At 36.9% G+C, this 22,057-nt stretch overlaps 2 protein-coding genes across 2 annotated transcripts; one reads left to right on the forward strand and one right to left on the reverse strand.

The window, feature by feature from the left end:
• Window positions 1–1,969: 1,969 nt before the first annotated feature.
• On the forward strand, window positions 1,970–7,616 carry LOC107036114 (pupal cuticle protein 20). The gene is made up of 5 exons (XM_015253855.1): window positions 1,970–2,121; window positions 4,014–4,191; window positions 4,346–4,519; window positions 5,483–5,722; window positions 7,330–7,616. The coding sequence occupies exons 1-5, from the start codon at window positions 2,113–2,115 to the stop codon at window positions 7,425–7,427; spliced, it is 699 nt and encodes a 232-aa protein (XP_015109341.1). The 5' UTR covers window positions 1,970–2,112; the 3' UTR covers window positions 7,428–7,616.
• A 57-nt stretch (window positions 7,617–7,673) lies between these two features.
• Window positions 7,674–16,963, reverse strand: LOC107036168 (retinal-specific ATP-binding cassette transporter). Its single transcript, XM_015253923.1, has 2 exons — window positions 15,841–16,963; window positions 7,674–13,590 (listed from the first exon to the last, which is right to left on the reverse strand). Exons 1-2 carry the CDS (start codon window positions 16,868–16,870, stop codon window positions 9,644–9,646), a joined length of 4,977 nt encoding a protein of 1,658 aa, XP_015109409.1. The 5' UTR covers window positions 16,871–16,963; the 3' UTR covers window positions 7,674–9,643.
• Between the last annotated feature and the right edge of the window lie 5,094 nt (window positions 16,964–22,057).

Consider the following 22,057-nt stretch of genomic DNA (forward strand, 5'->3'; position numbering starts at 1 on the left):
CTCTGTAGCCCATACGGCATTATTATACCAGTGTCGTGTTCTTTTAATTTAATTTACTTTATTTTAGTTGTTATGGGGTTGGGAGGCGAACAAAATGTAAAAATCCGAAAGGGTATACATACAGACAATAAAAATTCGAAATTTTTTTATTTTTTCGGCCAAATTATTCTGTTCCTCAGCATTATTTCTTGATCGGCTAGAAAATGGAGAAAATTTGTTTTTATTCATTTCCGTCGATGGAAACTTGAAATCGATGTTTTTTCTTCGAATATGGGCGGGATATGATTATTTTCGAATTTTATGATCTAATTTTAACGAGAAGAAATGAAAAAAAAAGTGAAACAACGTAGGCGGGAAGAAATAAAAAAAATTTTTTCAACGTTTTTAGAAAGTTTTAAAATGGATAAATTTCTTTGAATAAACGGAAGAATCCCCATAAATTCGATTTCTTTCCTTGCCCTTTGATAGAATGAATAGAATTACATAAATGGCAATGGATTGCAAAAATCGTGAATTGGAGATTGAAAAATTTTTCAAAAGAGACGATGATCGGCTAGAAAATGGAGGAAATTGGTTGTTCCACATTTCCGTCGATGGAAACTTGGAATCACTGTTTTTTCTTCGAATATGGGCGGGATATGAGTATTTTCAAATGTTATGATTTAATTTTAACGGGAAGACATGAAAAAAAACGCAACAAACATAGGCGGGAAGAAATTAAAAAAATTAATTTTTCCATGTCTCCGGAGAGTTTTAAAATCTATATATTTGTCGAATAATGGAAGAATACCCATAAATTCGATTCCTCCCCTTGTCTTTTGATAGAATGAATAGAATTACATAAATGGCAATGAATTGCAAAAATCGTGAATTGGAGATTGAAAATTTTTTTAAAAGAGACGATGATCGGCTAGAAAATAGAGGAAATTGGTTGTTCCACATTTCCGTCGATGGAAACTTGGAATCACTGTTTTTTCTTCGAATATGGGCGGGATATGAGTATTTTCAAATGTTATGATCTAATTTTAACGAGAAGAGATGAAAAAACTGCAAAAAAACGTAAGCGGCAAGGAATAAGAACAATAAATTTTTCCATGTCTTCGGAAATTTTTAAAATCGATTTCCATCCATAAATTCGATTTCTGTCCTTATCTTTTGATAGAATGAACAGAATAAATGACCGCAATTGAGCATTGGAGACTAATAATTAGATCTTATTACTATAATGAATGAATGAATCCTTAAATCGGTTTCTACCAGAGCTCTCCCAACTTCACCATGACGAAATCGTACACACATCTCCTTCAACAATCCCTCAACTACCACGAAATGCAATATGAGGACGAACACGTATGAATCAATTGGCAATCCCATCGAAATATCACTCTCGGTATCTCAAAGAAATTACGCAAAAATTAAGAAAATCCGCCATCAGCATTCCGTCTGAAAGAGTTTCAATTAAAAATTCCCTGCGTACGCACCCGTGTACCACTAATTGATGCGAGCAAGACTCCAACTTGATATTCATCGATGTTTGGAGTGCGAAGATGTACCACGGTAGTTAACTTTCATGTGACCCGATTGGTCCGACCTTCATGAGGCCCCACGAAGTGTACCCGGACGATCTGTATCATCCGTCGGGTGAGACTGACGCAATCATTTCGCTCCAGTACAATCATCTCCTTCTAACACCGCAGCTCATCTCACTTTAACACTGAATTTTTCCATATCATCTCTTTCTCTCTTAAATTTTTCTCTAGTCTCGGTAATGCGAGGTATCCCAAACAAGGTGAGCACTAGTCGTTATAGACAGTGCTCTGGTAACTCTTCTTCATTCCATCGGGGGGTATGCACTGGACTTATGCGATCACTTTTTGAATGGGTGGGAGGAAGACGATACTCAACCCGTTGTCTGGGTATATAAGATCCGCTTCATCCCGATAGATTCACAATTACGATCAAACTTGGGTTCTCCAAGTCTAAAAGAGTCTTACTCCTCGAGAAATATCTTATTTAGTCACAAAGAACAGCATAAAGAGGAGCCGAAGAGGGGAAGGATCAAGAGGAAAGCCGTTCGTAGAGAATAGTTAGAAAAGAGCAATTGCGATCATCATGACAACGGTAATAACTCAATTTTATTAGTAGTCGATTAGAGCTGCTATCAGTGTACTTATCACCATTATGAAATCAGGGTAATTTCATTGAGTTAACTGGGGAGAAGTCAGTGAAGGGACTGGGAATTCAATAACAAAGAGGTGAAACATTAAAAAAAAAAAAAACTAGCGAATTCGCTAGAAAATTCAATTGGAATTCTTTTTGGAAATTTCTATTTGTTTTTTGCGCTGATCCTATTGAATATTCGATAAAAAAAGTTTATCGATTTCGAATTTGTGTTTGAATTTTTCTCTTGAGATTTTTTCTATAACAATGCTTGGGCATCAATTTTCTATGTTTTTCCGCACATTGTGATGAAAAATATCGTTCGATACTCGTGGGAAAAGTGTTTTTTGGCTCGTGGGAGGTTAATAGCACGAGCCGAAGGCGAGTATCTGGGAGACCCGGGTTCGATTCCCGGCTGGGTGAAGCGGAAATTTTTTCGCTCTAAATTCTAATTCTCTTAGAATTTTAGGCGAGTTTTGAGTGTCACTTTTCCGCACTCGTAACGAAATATACTATTTTCTGCTCGGATTTGGTAATGCAAAACAAAACAAAATCCGCGGAAAATTTTTAGAGAAATTGTGGCCAATAATTCTAGTAAACAAAATCAGAGATTCAAAACAGAAATTCAAAGTATATGGACTTTTTCCTATCAAATATGCAATAGAATCAGCGCGAAAATCAAGTAGAATTTTTCAATAGAATTCCAATAGAAATCCTATAGAAACCCCATAGAATTCCAATAGAATTTTATAGCGACTTCGCTGGGTTTTCTACTGAATTTTTTCATGCGTGCAATTTTAGATCGCGTAATTTTTTTGAAATATCTTGAATCTAGGAGTGATAATTACATTTTTGTGAAGTTTTTATTTTTCTTTACAAAAAAATGTGCAGGGGTAGTCAAATATTAATTTTCATCACACTATCCATTAAAAGTAGTTTTCCGGGACTTCGTATTCGTCAAACGCCGTTTACGGACAGTGTTAAGAAATGGTATATTTCGATACGAGTGAGACGGATTTTTTTACGAGCCTGAAACACACGAGCTGAAAATTCCCGTCTCACACGGATCGAACAATATTTTTTGACAGTGATATTACGTTAAACGAGTGACCGAACTGCACCTTTTTCGTTTAAAAGTAATCGAAAAGTCGTTTCGTTTATGAGCAAACGAAAAGGCACTTTTCGGCACGAGCTGAACGTAGCAGCAGTGTCAAAATAGCTATTTTTGTCACAAGGTCAAACCGAGGGATACAATCACACGAGTTAGAAAAGTTGTTTTCGGCCGACTGACGAACATCATTTTTCGTAAATTAGTCGTAAAAAGACGTTTTACGGACAGTGTGATGAAAAATGTTTATTGACGGACAATGCTACGTGCAGTAAGTGGCCGAACTGTGTCTTTTTCGTTTACAAGTAAACGAAAAGACTTTTTGTTTACTTTTCATTAACGAGTAAATGAAAAGGCACTTTTTGGCACCACGTGAGCGTAGCAGCAGTGTCAAAATTAGTATATTTCGTTACGAGTGTGGCAAAGTGTTTTTTGACTCGTGGGGGGTTTATAGCACGGGCGGAAGGCGAGTGATATGATCCCACGTGCCCAAAAATCGTTTTCCCATGAGTATCGAACGATGTGTTTCAGCACAATGTGTGGAAAAGGGACGTAAAAAGTTACTTTTTCGTACAGTATGATGAAAAATTATGTTCAAGAGCATTAAAATATTGAATTTGAATTCCAAGATATCTAAATGTATTTCAAACGCTCCGTTAATTTTGCGATAATCGTGAGAAATTTGTACTTGTGACAGGTAGTCATTAGTCACCGTAAGTAAACAATCATTTCTCATTTAATTAAGAGGTACGTGGTAATGCTGTTGGCGGTAATTGGTACTTGCTACACGGCACGCCTTGATAATACGTACTTACCCCCGGGAAGGGCAGCGGGAGCCGGTGGAGCTGGATTGATTCCAGGGCCGAGGCCCAGTCCAGGTGGTGGTATTCCAGGCAGACAACCCGGAGGTGGAGGCTTCGGAGGTACTTACCTGTCCATTACTTCATTTGTTTGTTCTATCTTTAATTAGATCACATCTGAAGACAATTAATGGTCTCTGTTGTAACGCTGTTACGTCTGCGGAAGAGGGCCACAATTTACATTTCTCCTTTGTAAGTTGGATTTAATTGAATCCAGGTCCAGGAGTCGGTCGTCCTGGCGCAGGTGGACAGCCTGGCGGTGGTGGCGGTCCTGGTGGACCACAAATACCCATTGTTTCGTACTCGAATGAGAACAATGGCGATGGCAACTATGTGTACAGCTATGAAACAGGAAATGGAATAAGTGTGCAAGAAACGGGCCAGGCACAAGGCGAGTGAATTGTTCATCCGTTACCTCCCATTTCAATGTTTATTACTGGGGATTTTTATTTCAATAAGCATACCACGGATGAAAAAAATTCATAGAAAAACCTAGCGAATTCGCTAGACAATGGGGTTTCCATTGGATTTCCATTGAATTTTCTTTTAGTTTTTGGCTGATTTTATTGATATGTTCCATACAAAATATTTTATGGGAACAGTCAATAGAATTCGATTTTTCTATACAACTTATCCTATTGAGATATTTTCTATAGAAATTCCGTGGCTCAAATTTTCCACGTTTTTTTCGTATCATTTTTTTGATGAAAATAAAATAAAAATTGATGATAGATTCACAAAAAAATCGGCGATATGTCCCGGGAAATCAGTGACATCACTGTTAGAAAAAAATTGAAATTTCGTGGACTGTCGAGTGGTAATTTTCAGGAGAGCGACAGTGAATGCGATTTCTGGGGAAAAAATAATGAAATTTCAGGTTTAATACCCAGTGCCAAATTACACTGAATTTACAGCAACGAAAATGCTTGAAATTTCGGTGGAACTAAAATGTGACAATAATTTCTAAAAAACGAACCGTAACTTTTATGATTAATCTATGTCTACTCTATGATTAATAGAATATATTTTCTAGAAAAAAATCAAAAGATTTAAAGTAGATATTTTCGATAAAAAGGTCCCGGCTTAAATCATTTAAGATTTTTTTTGATAGAATGGACTGAAGAGTAACAGAATTTTTGAATAGAATTTTGCCGTGAACGCGTCGTTTTCCTATGAATTTTAAAACAAATTTTTTATATTTAAAATTCAAAACCTATTTATATTTAAATATATAAAAAGGTTTTTCTATGGGTATGCTTACGAGTAGAGAAATGGTCAACTATCGAAGGGTGACAGGAATTGTTACATGAATTTTCTAAAATGCAAAACTTTTTCTAATTTTTTTTTCATGCAGGAGACAATGAAGCTGTCAGTGGTTCCTACTCGTACACTGGGCCCGATGGCCAACAGTACACGATTACCTACACCGCTGATGCCGACGGTTTCCATGCTCAAGGGGCCCACATCCCAACACCACCACCAATTCCTCCAGAGATTCAGAGGGGAGTTGAACTTTCGCTCGCTGCCGAGGCGAGAGGGGAGAATCAGGACGGAGGGGCGGGACAGAGGGGCCGTGGGGGTGGATTTGGCGGAGGTAATTAGGGAATCTCTGTCTTCAGTTTAACTCTCAATGAATTAATTGCTCTTCATTTGAATTTTATTCATTTCCCTTTCTATTTTTCTTTTCGTTAATTTTCTAGTCGTTTTTTCGAGTGTTGTTTATTATGGATTTTCTTGACCATTTATTGTGGTTTAGTAAACATTGAATAATTAATGGCAATAATAATGACATATTTAACAACTCTTGGACAAATATTCCAAATTTTTGAATTCACGATTTTCAGTTTCATTTTACGGAGGGAAATTTTCTAGAAAAATTCTAGTACGAGTACTAGAAAAAATCACAATCCACCGGCTGTGAAAAATTCTAGTGCTGTTAAGACAAAATTTCTTTGTATTTCTGGTAAAATTTCTGGGGATTTCTGTGAAATTTTCACACAAATACGGGGAAAAATTCACGGTTTCTCGAATAAAATTTCTAGTGCCGGCACTGAAATTTTTTCCTGGTCGTCACTTTGCGCCTCTTTTCCCGTGCTAGCACTAGAATTTTTCTAAAAAATTTCTCTCCGTGTTGAACTCTAAAAATCACGAACTGAAGAGTCTGCTTCATCAATAAGTATTAAAAATTCATTCATCAAAAGAGAATTTCAAATAACGGGAGAATTTGGGAGGGGCCGTGGGGGTGGATTTGGCGGAGGTACACTGAGAAAAAAAATTTCTAAGAAATAGAAATTCTATGATTGATCCAAATCGTTCATCGATTGAATAGTCGCAAAAGAAAATGCTATTGTAAGACACTAATATCGATTTGAACTAAACCAAAATTGGCTTGTATGAAATCGATTTTGTTATAGTATAGTATATTTTGTTTATTCTATCGAATTTAGAAAATACATGTTTTTGGGACAAAATCGATTTCATACAATTCAATTTTAGTTTAGTTCAAACGCTTCGGATTTGGCGCAAATAATTTTTTTTTCACAATTGCAATGGAAAAATAATCAGTTCAAATGATGAAGAATTGCGTTTGTCGTAAACAAGAAACTGCTCACCGCGAAAGTCTCGCATCAATGAGTATCCAACAATATGAATATTTTATTGCATCTATGAATTCTGCTTTCAATCGAACAGATATTCTTTTGCGGGATATCGTGGCGATGATGCGGAATATGATGAGAATATGATGCGGATCGCATCTATCACTGAGCTACAGCATATAGTTTGTGAGATCTTATTTTTTTTTCATTTTTTTCATGATAAACTGGAAAAATTAACAGTCGTATCAATGAAATCATGGCTCAAAAAGATTGTTTTGATGCTTTCTCGATGAAGTGCAAAGATGATGAAAACAGCATCACTATTTATTAAGTTGCATAGTAGCAATATGAAGCTTTAGGTCATATGGAGGTCATATATGAATTATATGGGGTAATATAAAAGTTGTACGGGGTCATATGGGGGTTATATGAGGTCATATGTGGCAATATGAGGGTCATATAGGCTCATAAGAGTCATATGGGTGTCACTATTCAAAACAATAAAAAATAAGAGTAATAAATTTCAAAAATAGAGACAAATTAGCAACATAAACTATACTCATATACAGAAAATGCGATTATCCACTTGTTTTTTTTTTTGCAGGACAAGGAGGTAGAGTTGGTGGTGGTAGTGGTGGTGGTTCTCTTTACCAGGGGCCGAATTCCTATCAAACGAGTGGTAATGCTGGCTATCAATACTAAGCCAGGTGTACCTCAGTCATTGACATTTTCATGAAGCCAGACCCTGTTCTCATTCCTTCGTTATATTTTTTTTCTACGTACTATTACCCAATGGCAGACAGACTTGTGTACATAGACGATATATGCTCTGTATATCTCATTTCATGTAATTATAAGGGCGATGCTGAGTCTATTGACATTGCTCTTCTCCGTCGCTTGTGATTATTTTTTTACAGTAATAAAATGTTTTGTAGAGAAAACAGTCTATTATTTTTCACACGTATATTTGGTTACACGAATATTGAACATATATACAATAACCGCAAGGTATTTGCACAGCATATTAAAAATGATAAAAGTTTTAATGAATAGTTCGGCCGTTATTGTCCGTATATAATTTGACCCAGTAACCAGTTGCATTTGTAGACTATTCTACACATTGAAAATATATTGATAAGAATAATGTCTAGGTACTTATTTAACCGCACACAGTGCATTAAATATTGACCGATTTCACTATAATTCTTGATGCATATTTCATCAATTTGGAACTACAAATTATTTGTTTATTCAATATTAGAAAAATAAATACTTTTATAATTAATACTTTAGAAAACTCACGCTTTTTAAAATTCTGTTACAATATAAATAGGTCATGGCTATTTGTACAAATAGTCCTGCCCTCATAAATATAGGCATAATTTTTTCATTATCTAATCTTTGCAATGGTTGTATACAGAGCTGCATATCACAGCTGGAACAATACAGTACAATACAGTACGTATGTTTAAGAAAACGATCTTCAACTTTCATTTTGTTTGTGAATGAATTAATTGGAATACGAGGGTGGAACCAGCGACTCCATTTTGGGGATTTTCAGAGACGAGTTTTGATTTTTTTAGATATTGTGAACGAAATTCGTCAATGGTACTGTATCAGTAGACACGGTGAAACAGAACAAGTCCATTTTTTTCTATTTTACGTACGAAAAAAATTATTCATTAGAAATCTCGATTGCAATTCTATTGAAAAATACATTCGCCAATTTTATTTTGAAATTTTCCCGCTTTACTCTGTATTTTGAGAAAGGGAAATGGTTTGAGGACAATATTTGGTGGGAAAAATCAATAAATTTTTATTTTTCTATACAATTTATTCGATTGAGATGGTTTCTGCAGGAATTCCTCAAGATTTCTTCATATTTTAAGGATTTTTTGCTGTGGAATTTTTCGATGGAAAAAAATGAAATAAAAGTAGTAGGAAAATGTTGGAAAATTTATGCTGAGAGCTTTCAAGAGAATATGTTTCAATAGAATTGAAACAGTTGCAAAGAAAAATCGAAATCTATCAATTTCTATTTGTCAATTGTTCTCCATTGAAGATTTGTCTTTAGAAGAATGGAAAAAATAGATTTTACAATAGAATTTTAATAATATTGAAATATTAATATTCTATTGTGAATGGGCAAGATTTTTTATCAATTTTTTCGTACGTGTTCTTCAGTTACAAAAAAAAAATTCTTGAAATTCTCCCTCAGAATCACTTGCTTCTGAGATAAACAGAGAAAACAAAAATATGGAGACTCATTAGGATTCCCCACTTGACTACTGATACATTCTATTTGCCCTCGTACACTTGTGGATGCTGGTTTCACATTCGTCATAAATCGAGACGTGACATCTAGACTTTGATTGGAGTTGAGCTTTTGCATTTACTTCGGACTCCACACTAGCCCAGCAGTCGATGGAAAATTACGAATAAGGAAAGGGGGAATTTTACTCCATAGATTAAAAAAATCTACTAGGTCCTTCCCCTCGCCCTATCCACTGATTGTAGACATTCGAAGTGTGGGCCATTCGAAAATATCACAATGACGCAGATTCATGGTTTCAGATCTATTGCATTTTGGTTTTTTATCATTTGGGCATGAATATAAGGTTGACAGACTATGGATCTATGGAATGCATGTATGAATTATTTTAATCCAATGAGAATGTTGGGAACTCCTATTGTAACTTTACCTAGAGGACCTATTTCCCTAAATCTGTTAGTACCAATAGAAATTTTTCGTATCCTCTGTGTCGAAATTTAACATTACGCATGATTATAATGGACAAATACGATGCCCTCAGTAGAATAAAATGAAGAAATAATTGGAAACTCGTTGAATTCCTTTCATTCAGATAAGTAAAAATGAAAAAGACCATTATTTTACTACCTTTTGAGCACAAGAAATGCTAAGCATAGGCTCCTGTGTCGTCGTTCTCTAACCCTTTAGACACTTCATCATTGGTCCGTTCATCATCAGACGCCCTGGCAAATTGTATGAACAATTGCTCCAGCGTTGAAGACAGGACAGCAAAATCTTCGATACAATTGTAATAATTCTTCATCTCGTTCAGCAGTGAATACATAAGCGTCCAAGTGGCTTTGGAGTCTGTGACATGGTAGTTGAGAAAACCTGAATTTTCATCCGTTAATTTGCACGTCAAATTGCTCTCTATTTTTCTCTTAATATTCTCCACGTCTGCGTAATTGCGATTGGGGAAGAGTTTCACGTGAATATTGTAACCAGCCCCGAAGCGTTGTTTCAATTCTTGAGTAGCACCAACGCAAACTAGCTGACCTTTCACCATAATAACGAGTCGGTTGCACAGTACTTCGCACTCCTCCATACTGTGTGAAGTGAGGATAAATGATTGTCCCGAGTCCTGGCAGGTTTTCAGAGTATTCCACAGTGATCTTCTAGCTGCCGGATCCACACCAGTCGTCGGTTCATCCATCAGAACTAAAGATGGATTACCAATGAGTGCCATTGCAATATTCAATCGCCTCTTATTCCCTCCGCTGTACGTGCTACTGGGTTGCTCAGCGCACGCAGTAAGATTGAGCTTCCGAATCCATTTCTCAACGACGTCATACACTTCACCCTCTGGAACGCCTCGAAGCTTTGCGAATAAGTACAAATGATCCCGCGAATTCAGAGTCCCCATAATGGCATCGTGCTGGGGACAGTAACCCATTTTCTGCAGATATTTCACTCGATTGTTTTCAATATTGAAATTCTTCAACCACATCTGACCACCATTAGGGAGTTCCTCGCCAATCAGCATTCTGAACGTCGTACTCTTTCCTGCGCCGTTCACCCCAAGCAATCCAAAACATTCACTCTCTTTCACCCTGAAACTGATCCCTCTCACCACTTCAAGTCTTCCATATCTCTTTCTCAAATCGTGGGCCAGGAATATGTTCTCACTCTCATCATCAGAAATTTCCATCATTCTTTTTCTCACATCATCAGCAACAATTTTCTTCTCCTTCACTACCAATTCATCCATTTCTGCAGTATTGGTCTCCTGGGAGTCCTTTTTCCTAAACATCATGATAATCCTCTGGAAAATCCGCTGTTCAATTACAACAATGATTGCACAGAATAGAAAGAACGATGCCGCAAGGTACATCATACTGGTAGACAGACTCGGTAGAAAATCGACTGGATTATCTGCGAAGTAAGGAAAAGGATTTCTGCATTCACCATTGATACACTGTTTTCCACAGCACGGATCTTTAATGACGCACAAAACATTAATGGCTTCGTCAGTCATCTTCCGACACCTGGCGTTTTTCGATACCACTGTGAAGAACGCTGAGTATCCATGCAGAAAACTCAAAGGAGGGTACAGTCGGAGGATTGGGGTCAGAGCATCCTTCAAATTCTTGGTAGAATCAGTTTTCTCATTCAGCGCGATCAAGTTAAGTATCAATTCCGTCAATGCAAATACAACTGGGGCAATTAGCTGTACTATTATTGTAGCAGCTAACGATCTTTTCAGGAAGCTGATGCAATAAACGAACGGTAGCATGCTGAATCCCAGGAGAAACATGAGCGCCATAGACATAAGAATTTCGGTTGTACCAAAGAATTTTGTATCCAACGATTTGTCGGCTAGTACTAATAAAATAAGAAGCAGTAGACAGGAGATTATGTACTGGAAGAAATCAAAGAGAAACATAGAGGCCCAATATGCAAATTTCGAAGCTCCAGTCATATTTTGCAGCTGTTTGACTCCAGAACGAGCTTCTTCGAGAGGTTGAGTCATATATAAACCAATCGCTGGTATCATGAGAATAATAATGACCACTGCAAAGATCCAACCTTGGGTTATCTCGTTTTGTGGCATGGCCCAGGGCAATTGAATCTGCTGCACCGAAGCTTCAATCGTGTCAGCTTCGTTCTTGGTCGAAGCCTTCAAAATAGCATTCGACAGGGCATTCAATGTTATTGGAATTCCTAGATACGCAGTTCCTGAGTAGAATCCATTAGCTGTCATATTCGGACCAGTTTGATTAAACTCAGCCGAGACTATGTATGCATTTCTATACATGCCGATGTCATCATGAGCTGCTTTTAACAAACGACTCGTGACGCTCATGGTCGAATCTTGTCGGATTATCTCTGTTCTCCCCCCGAATTGATTAATGCTACTCACGTACATAAAAGCCAACGTAGGATCTGAAGATTTAACAACAGCTTCCGGGGTGCTGTAAGATTTCAACGTTAATGCGATTGATCTCTTTTGGCTGATTCCTCCAAATGGTGCCTGCATTACTGTACATGCCAAGCAGGGGAATAGTAAACTCAACCAGAATGGCCAGAGATTCTTCCGTACTGATGTGAATTTCTTCCGCAAAAACGCAGAAAAGCACTGACGGAAATATGCTAGACCTATGACTTTCGAGTGTTCAATCTGGTCTCTCGATTCAACTGCGTCAGCTTCATCCCTACTTACCCTCAGGAATACTTGCTCCATTGTTATTATTGAAACACTCATTCCAGTGATACCTAAATCCGTTCGCGAAGACTCCAGATGATCCAGAGCCTCTGGCAATGATTCCACCTGGGGAATTGCTAGAACTACTTTACCCTCATCTTGGTTTAATAATTCTGCAGGTATTTTGATTTCTTGAATAATTCTTGAAGGATCACACCAAGGCTCAACAGACAATGTCACTTCCACTTGACCATCTCCATATAGCTTCTTCAGGAACATTGAAGTTCCGTAACTCTTCAATCTACCTGCATGCATTATCGCTATCCTGTCTCCAAGGATGTCAGCCTCTTCCATGTCGTGGGTGCTTATGATTATCGTCTTCTGACCCCTCATTTTGAGGACAATATCCCAAACTTCGCGTTTACTCTGTGCATCCATTCCAGAGGTCGGCTCATCTAGTATTACAACATTTCCATCGCCGATGACAGCCATCGCAAGGCACAATCTTCTCTTTTGACCTCCTGATAACTGTTTCGGAATGACATTCCGTTTCTCTGTTAGATTTACTTTATTCAATAAAATGTCAATTTCAGATTCTAATGCGTGTTTCGATTTATTACGGACTTTCAGAGTTCCGAAGAAGAAGAGGTGTTGATAAACTGTCAATTCTGGAAAGACCATGTTCTCCTGCGGACAGAGGCCAATCTTGTTCTTTATGCTGAATGGGTCTTGCTGAATGTTCTTACCGTCTATGAGGATTATACCCTCGGTTAAACTTGTTAAACCAGACAGAATAGACATCATCGTTGTTTTACCAGCGCCGTTGTGACCGAGTAGAGCTGTTATTTGACTTTTATAAAAATCTATTGAGACTCCTTTCAGTGCATCGACTTTGGATGATTTAAAAAAACCCTTTGTGTATGTTTTTTTTAATCCTCTGATTCGTATTCCTGGCTCACAAGTCCCTTCGGAGATTTCTTCAAATTCTTCACCCTTGCTATTTGTTCCTTCAAAGTCAATTGTGTTTCCATCCTGCCGAATATTTTTCTTACTTCGGAAATAAGAGAATGGGTTTTGGCTCACTCCATATTTGCCTGGATGCACTACGTGAATGAAGACAGCTAGGTAAAAATTGATGAGGATACCAATGATGGAGAAGATCAACATCACTCCCACACTTCCTTCTGCTGGGGCGTCTGTTGATCCGACCGAGAACACATTTGACCAGTTGATGCCGATGAGTTTCGTCTCGTAAATGACTATTTCCTCGAACATTCTTTGAAAGAGGATGCCTGGACATATTAAACCAAGATACAGAAGGAATCGTCGAATGGCAATAGAGGTAGCGAAATAGGTAATAGCACTGTTCAGTACGATGTAAATCATGAAGGTTGCCAGGATGCCTCTTGATGCTAGAACAGGTAATAAAGGGGCACATTAATTCAATTTTGTCTTTATTTTCAACAGGATAAGATTTTTTAACATTGAGCCGAAGAAATTCAACGGAAAATATCTGAAGATAATAAGTTATATAGAAAAATCGAATTCTATTGACTTTTTCAATTAAATATTTTTTATTGAACATTTCAATGAAGGTTGGCCATGAGTATTATATTTCTTCAATATTCAAAGGATTTGCGACTTACATTGATAATAGTGTAAATTTCCGATTGATGGTGACTTAAATATTTAATAATATAAAACTGTAAATTTTACATTAAGTGAATATTTCCAATTTCTTAGAAGTGATTATCAATTATAATCATTAGAGCTGCGCACGAGACCCAGGCGAGACTCTACTTTGAAGAGATTGTCTCGCTTTAAAAAGCATGGAAATTTTTGGAACTCTCTCAGTCGCAAAAGGCCTAGTATCTTATCGTCTGGTCATGAATTTGAGATAATTTGTCTCGTCACAGTCTCCACTTTTTTCGGTTTTGTATGTTTGGTTTCAGTTTCAGTATCGGTCTCGATCTCGTACACGTAAAAAATAAGAAAAAAAGAACGAGAGAAGATAAATTCTCTTGGAGTCGAGAAAAGGGGAGGTAATGCTATGAGTTTGGAGACTGAGACAGTCTCGAAAATTTCCATATTGTTTTTGGAGCAAAACGAGACCTCCAAAGTGAAATCTCGTTGGGTCTCGTGTGTACCTCTAATAATCATCAAATAATCGGCAATCTTCCTACTTAAATTATTGATTAATAAAATAGTTCAAAATTTGAATATTTAAATTGACGGTTACTTGAATAATTGAAGGTTTAAGAGTGATGTTAACTAATTGACGGCTTCAAAATTTAACGGTAATTATGATTTATGAATATGACTATCCCTGATGTTAACCCTAGACTGGTCACCATACGAGGGAATTGCCGCAACACGTCGTTTTATTCACCTTGCCATCGACTGGTTGACCGGAAAAATTTGAGAAAAATTGAATTCGTCAATTGAAGTATTTGGGAAATTCTAGTATTTGATCTAGTATTTGACGGGAAAATGCGACTTTAATCACCTTCCCGGGAGAGTGCCGCCGTGTTATTTGGGCTCCAGCGTTGCCGAATCCACTCTACACTTCCCGGGCGCGTTTAGCGAGTTCCCAGCAACGTCGCGCAACAGGCAATTTTATTTGACACGGGAAAAAATTGTTCACCTATTGGAGATAATTTTTTTTTCTCTCAGAATTAAGGATACAATATTGAAAAAAAAATACTAGAATTTTCCAGATACTTCAATTGACGAATTCAATTTTTCTCAAATTTTTCCGGTCAACCAGTCGATGGAAAAGTGAATAAAACGACGTGTTGCGGCAATTCCCTCGCATGGTGACCAGTCTAGGGTTGATATGATTGAATCGGCTGGATGCAAAATTTTCATCTACAACCTTTGTTCATAGAAAAAAAAATTACAAATGCATTGAAAAAAATAAAATAAAATAGTTCACTGCGGAGACAATTCCATTGACTTTCCAAATATCTCTTCCAAATGTCAATAAGTCTCTTAGAATGCGAAAAAATGATTTTTTACTGTTCATGGAAAGGGTCGATACCATGCATTGACCCCGACCGATAGGACAAGTTTATGAGTCGATGCATGGTATCGACGCCGCCCGTGAGGGGTTAAAGTAGCTCTACCCTTACGGTAAATTAAAAAATTATTGAAAACTGCAAAAAAATTGCAGAAAACTCGATTAGATTCGGAATTCTAATTTTTTCCCAATTTAATTATCGTTTTGGTTTTTCAAAGAAGAAATGTTTAAGAATCAGGATTTAACCCAGTGTCTTATGTGCAAATCAACATTTCCATTGAAATCAAAGATTAAAATCTGAATTTTTTTTCATGAGATGTGAAAAAATCAAGAATTTCTTTGACACCTCATAAAAAATAATCCACCGTTTTGCAAACAAGTTTTATTATTTATTTATAAGAGGAAAATGTTTGAAAACATCAATATTTTGCGAAATTTAATTTAGATAATACTGACTGGGTATGAATTTTTTCAAATTTTTTCCATGCAATTTAGTTGAAAAATTTAAAAACTGAAAATATCCAAAAGTACAGCGTAGCCCGGCCGAAGGGTAGAGCTACTTCAAATGTGTTCGTGCGTGTTTCTAATTTTCACAAATCCCTATTCACTCTTCATAAACTTCACCACACTTCCATCAACTTACGTTTCCAAAAATATGACGACAGATGGTACCCGAAGGAGAGTACATGGCAGAAGTTGAAGAAAAACACCAGCCACACAATGACCGGATCGCCGTGCGTCAAAAATGGAATAACACGATTCGGTCCGAAGTGTCCCATGATCACCACAAACGGAACGAGGTAAAAAATACTGAAAACTGCTCCAGTGACAAACCAGCTGAAGAGATTCATCTTCGTGGTGACTCCATTGACAGACATGAGAACATTAATCCCAATATATTTTTCACTCGAAGGGTAACCGATTTCAATGCACAGAATGATCAGGAAAATGAATTTTATAATTTCCGAAAAAAACTGTCCTCCGATTGGCAGTCCTTTATCAGCCTTTGTGTACGGAGGATAAGGCATCTGTTGGATTGAGATCTTCGGCGTGTACCTTCTAGGTCCTGAGGAACTCTCTGACACCCAGTTGATGTACGCTTCATCAAGACATAATTGTATGGCCAAAGTGCTAGAATATTGAAATTCATTCGCCATGTTTCCATTTTCTCGCGGGTCGTACAAATCTCCCTGCAGCGGATTACCTGTCCTAATTTTGTATTTGAAATGACGTGGCATGGAATCTCCAACAACAGTTTCAAAAACGATTCCCACAGATTTACTAGAAATATAGGCATCCTCAGCATAGTCCTTGGTTAACTGCTGCACCATTGTTTCCTCATCGACAGCACCACTAACATTGAGTCGATAACTTCCTAGACACACTCGCGTGTACTCCACCAACTGGATCGTTGCACGTGTTTCTGGTGTGAAACGAAGCTGCTCTAACCAATAGAATCCCCACAAAATTTCTTGCTTGGGTTGAACTGGATAGTAAGTTGTGGTATTTTCGAATTCCGGTGGGCCTTCAGCGAATAATCCAACACTCTGTCCGATGAAGAATAGACCCATTGGAATGATCAGTTGCACTGCGATGCTCCGAAACCAACATCTCTTGCGAACTTGAAAGTTTTTCTTGAGGAGAATGAGAAATATCCTTAGTGTTGCATTCATGATTCGATTGCTTTCCGGTGTAGATTCCAATTCAATAACTCTGAATCCAGGTATGGACAGGTGGTTAACCGTTGACAACTCGTCTGCGACAGCTTAGTGTCTTATCTGAAACGGGAAAAAGTTGATAGTGATACTCCGAGACCTTCGAAGTTATCAAAGCGCTTGATTATTTCGTTGTTTAGCAACGGGAGTGTCAATTTTTACGGGTTTCTGGGAAAAAGTTGATACTATCGTTTGGCTTGCAGTGGAAATCCTGCGATCAATGGTGAACATTCACAGAGAATAAAAAGTTTTAGTTTTTAAGAATCTGCGGCTCTCTTAAATTTAACGAGTGGGGAGTCATAAAACCAAGTGACTTTGTCAGTGTTCAGGGGTTAGAGATCTAACGTGTCGGGCCAATTAGAAAATAAATTCAGTAGCGAAGCGGTAAAATGGTTCAAGTTGATTTAGCTCTTAGCTGACTTTTCGAGGAATATCTCCGAATCGAGAGGAAATAACGAGATTTTCTTCAAGACCTTTTTTGTAGAGCAAATTGAGGGCTACAGAAAAGATCATGACAAAAGTTTTGCCATTCCCCTTAGATTTCGAGATATTCATTGAAAAATGGCCAATCGTCAAAATGAACTTCAAGTAGATCTACCCTTCGGCCAGGCTACGCTGTACTTTTGGATATATTCAGTTTTTAAATTTTTCAACTAAATTGCATGGAAAAAAATTGAAAAAATTCATACCCAGTCAGTATTATCTAAATTAAATTTCGCAAAAGATTGATATTTTTTCAGACATTTCCCTCTTATAAATAAATACTAAAACTTGTTTGCAAAACGGTGGGTTATTTTTTATGAGGGGTCAAAAAAATTCTTGATTTTTTCACATCTAATGAAAAACAATTTAGATTTTAATCTCTGATTACAATGGAAATGTTGATTTTCACATAAGACACTGGGTTAAATCCTGATTTTTAAACATTTCTTCTTTGAAAAACCAAAACGATAATTAAATTGAGAAAAAAATTAGAATTCCGAATCTAATCGAGTTTTCTACTTTAAACCGTTTTACCGCTTCGCTACTGAATTCATAGATTAATTCCTATGGGAGGGTCGGGCAAAATGGGACGTGTTGAGATCTTTTCCAATTGTCAATATCTTCACTTATAAATGGAGATATTGACTAATAGAGAAGCTCACGAAACGTCTCATTTTGCCCGACTCTCCCCTGAAAATTACGAATATATCTCGAAAAACTAACATTTTTTTTCTGTGTTGCATGATTTTCGTCGTTATATTTTAACCCCTCAAGTACGGCGTCCATGTCGCGCGTTACACTGAGAGAAAAAAATACATTTGATAAAGATTTTTTTGAACAAATTGTATTGGGAAAAATTTCACAGAAATTCCCAGAAATACCAAGAAATTTTACCTTAACAGCACTAGAATTTTTCCCAGCCGGTGGATTATAATTTTTTTCAGTACTCGTACTAGAATTTTTCTAGAAAATTTCTCTCCGTGTATTGTTAACGAATGGATTTGGTTAGATATGAAGGTCTATTTGGTCTCACCAAATGTCCTTTCGTTAATAGTTAACGAATGCACATTTGAGGAGGCTTGTTCGACACGGTTTTCATCTTTCAAGTGAACTATTCGTTAACTATTAACGAATATTCGTTTGGTCATATTTAACTCTATCATTCGTTAATATTTAACGAATCTCGTTTGGAATTAATTAATCAGTCTATCAGTGTCCTGGCCGCATGCAGCCAATACCGCTCACTCAACTCTCATCGGAATCGACTCAGAAAATTGAAGTGACGGTATCGTAATTTTTCACAGGAGATTCGGATAACAATTACGGAACGCTCTGGAAAAATTCCGTGACAGTTCCCTAAAATTTCCTACAACCGTATTAGAGTATGTTCGATAAAAATTTCAGAATTTTGGATAAAAATTATCTCGATAAACGAAAGGTTTGAATAAACAACCGGCATCGAATTCAGTTCCGTATTTATTGTGTATTGAAGAAAAATATTAAAAATAACTCGGAACAAAATCGAGTCGCATTGTGTTGATAATTTTATCTATTTCATGGGGAAATTTTTAGGCATCCGATATTTACAATAGTACGAAAGATAATGAATTTTCATTAATCACGGGAAGGGTCGATATGACATGGACGCCGGCCGATAGGACAAGCTCTCGGGTCCATATGTGGCATGAACGCTGTACTTGACGGGTTAAGGGGAAACGGAACCCCTATGTTTATATGAACTTTTAGAATTGTATTTCCTCCTGCAATTATTATTTTTTATTTATGAAACTACTTCATAGACTCAAAAATGCAATGATCCAGTCGACAAAGTAATTTCATAGATATAAAGTAATAATTGTAGGAGAAAACACAATTCTAAAAATTCTAAAAATTGAGCGGAGAGATTTTTACACAGGATGGGACCTTCAGCCGGTCATACCGATGACGCCGATTTCCGATTCCGATCTCTCTTCGAAGATCTCCTCAGTTCATATGATCTCACGGTCTTGAACGAAACACATCAGGACTCAACTTTAAAAAAGCTGAGACGGTCGTCATTCGTCGACGTCACTCTCACATCCTCTCCAATGAGCAGATTCGTCGGAACCTGGGAGTTGTGCGGAGATTGGTCAAAACCGCTGAGGACGATCCGTCCAATTTATTGTGCGCCAAAGGTCCGCTTCGTAAACGGGGACGGATTTGGCGAAACGGACGACTGAGCAAACGGATCGTTAGCCTAACGGACCATTAACGTAAAAGGAATTGGGACGAACTAGCCCCTAAAGTTTGAAAAATCTCTGCATATATGAAAGTATTGGAAATCATTGTCGAGAGACCTTACACTCATTAATTACAAATTTATGGACGAAAATGTATTGGAAAAATTCACGGTATCTTTACTATCCGAAACTGATTAAAAAAGTTAGCAAATATCTCCTTCTTGTCCATAAGAATAACATTGAACCTCGAACATGGCTGATCGAAAAGAAATGAAAAAATGACCAATAAAATATGATATATAAATTGAAATTTGAATTGACGTTCTATACCCTTAAAATTCTTGTGTGAAGGCAAAGAATTCATGTGGCATTATGAGTGTTTCCCAGAAGAATGCGTCACTGATAAGTAATGTTATGACACATTCATTGGATGTTTGAAATACGTAACATAAGATGCTCCTGACATTTTCAAACGCTCATGTAAAAATTCATGAACTGATTTTTTACCCTAGGTAAGTATACAGTTGAGAATTCATAAAATAAATAGTTGCATATACGGAGAGAAATATTCACTAAAAATTACGGAACAGTTCACGTAATCCGCAATGGGGAATCGTTTCCCGGAAATTTTTATAGGAATGGAAGAGAAGAAATTTGAAATGTTCAATGAATTCTCAGGTTCATTACCGAACAGAGTACAAAATTGTCACGTAATTTTTCCCGAAGAAGTAGAATCTTACAGAAACTTTACGGCTTATTATGCCTACAAAATAAAAAATTCTTGAACGTTCAACAATTTTTATGAAGATGGTGAGTTATTTCTACGTTCCGTTCTGTAAAATTCATCAATTGTTGGGAAGAAATTACGGAACGATTTGTTTTCCCCATACCGGAAAGTCATCAAACGAGTGGTTCATTTTTACAGAACAAATTGTAGAATTTAGGTGGCGATTCGTCAATTTCAGTTTCGACTCACACTTTTTGTTGAATTCAACTTCGCTCGCGGATTATGTTTCGAAACGTCATTTTTACGTTTTTTTCTGGTAATTTTTATCGAATTTTTCTCTCCGTGTACCTATTGTTGATACCGTAATCACTATAACACAAATACTGTATAAGAAATATAGATTAAAATTGTAAATATTGAATATAACCTTTTTTAGATCTCTCACGTAACTATCACGTCTCCTTCAAATATAAGAAATTTGCCTCCAGAATACATCAATGAGTGAATAAAAAATATTCTACTGGCGCCGATCGAGAGCCATACTCTATCTGAATCTAGTGCGCCCGTGACAGATTCTCTCACCGCGCCTCTGAAGAACGGGAAACCATCGTGTCCCTTTGTAAGCCGTTCCTATCTTCTTCCTCCCCTCTCCCTAATATTTTTATCAACAGTTCGTCGAATTTTCTGTCACTTGCGACCCATTTGGAGAGGTAATCCAGCTATTATCAATTATGTATGTGATCATCGAAATTCTCAACTCTTCAGCAGCGCTAATGCGACGCTTGCTATTGCACGGAGAATATTTACCCATAAAATTAGGATGCTAACCAGAAATCGGTACAATCATCAATTTTAAAACAAGTTAAACTTACTTTGTTTACAGTCCTATTCTAAAAAGAACATACGCCGTAAGCTGTAGCGTAACGCTCATTCCTCGAATTTCATTGGTCGAACATTCGGATCCGCCCGCACGTATTCGACTTCGGTCGGCTTTCGGTTTTCGTGTCACGATTTGTCTTTAACACGCCCGCTCAAGCGCGCGATCATTCTCGTGAAAATAAATCACAAATAAAAAAAAGATTTACATTTAGAGTGAATTTGACTTTATTTAAAAGTTCAATCCATTGTGCTAAATTCACTGTGCAAATTATCACTGAATAAAAAATGATAATTTTTAAACCCCAGAATCATATTCAGGTTCTACAATCAGTTTTATTTGAATGGAAAAGAACTCTGACAATTTATTGATAATTTTTGATTGAAGAAAAACCCAACTATTTCGAAGGGAAAAGAATCAATTTTAAATTCCTCAATTTGATTTTCCGATTAATCAAATAATCTTCAATCTTTCGAAGTCCATTACTGATTTATAGAATATTTAAAAAATTTGATTGATGATTAATTTAATAAAAATTGAGCAATACAGTTAACTGATAGTATGTAATGAAATCATTTCAATTCTACATTACGATTTTGCTAAACTCTGGTTATGGTGCTGGCACATGAATTTTTCGATGATATTTTTCCGTGTATTCCTCAAGCGAATGTGAAGCCTCGAATCTCGAAGGGCTTGCGGCTCCTAGTTTCTTCTCTCTCCACCTTCTTCAAAACCTTGAACCGTTTTGATTCGAGATTACATCTAATTTTTCCAAGTCCAAAGTCCAAAGTTTTCGAGACAAAATATCGTTTTATTCGTAATCTTTGGGCAGATATGAA

The sequence above is a fragment of the Diachasma alloeum genome, unplaced genomic scaffold (genome assembly GCF_001412515.2).
Source record: "Diachasma alloeum isolate Michigan unplaced genomic scaffold, Dall2.0 Dall_scaffold_00206, whole genome shotgun sequence".
Taxonomy (NCBI): domain Eukaryota; kingdom Metazoa; phylum Arthropoda; class Insecta; order Hymenoptera; family Braconidae; genus Diachasma; species Diachasma alloeum.

Excerpts from the sequence above, each read along its gene's own strand:
- LOC107036114 (XM_015253855.1), top strand. Across the intron at positions 4,192-4,345 it reads CGGAGGTGGAGGCTTCGGAG|GTCCAGGAGTCGGTCGTCCT; the intron begins GTACTTACCTGT and ends AATTGAATCCAG. Across the intron at positions 5,723-7,329 it reads TGGGGGTGGATTTGGCGGAG|GACAAGGAGGTAGAGTTGGT; the intron begins GTAATTAGGGAA and ends TTTTTTTTGCAG.
- LOC107036168 (XM_015253923.1), bottom strand. The coding sequence starts at position 16,870 with ATGAATGCAACACTAAGGATATTTCTCATTCTCCTCAAGAAAAACTTT. Across the intron at positions 13,591-15,840 it reads GTCGTCATATTTTTGGAAAC|CATCAAGAGGCATCCTGGCA; the intron begins GTAAGTTGATGG and ends TACCTGTTCTAG.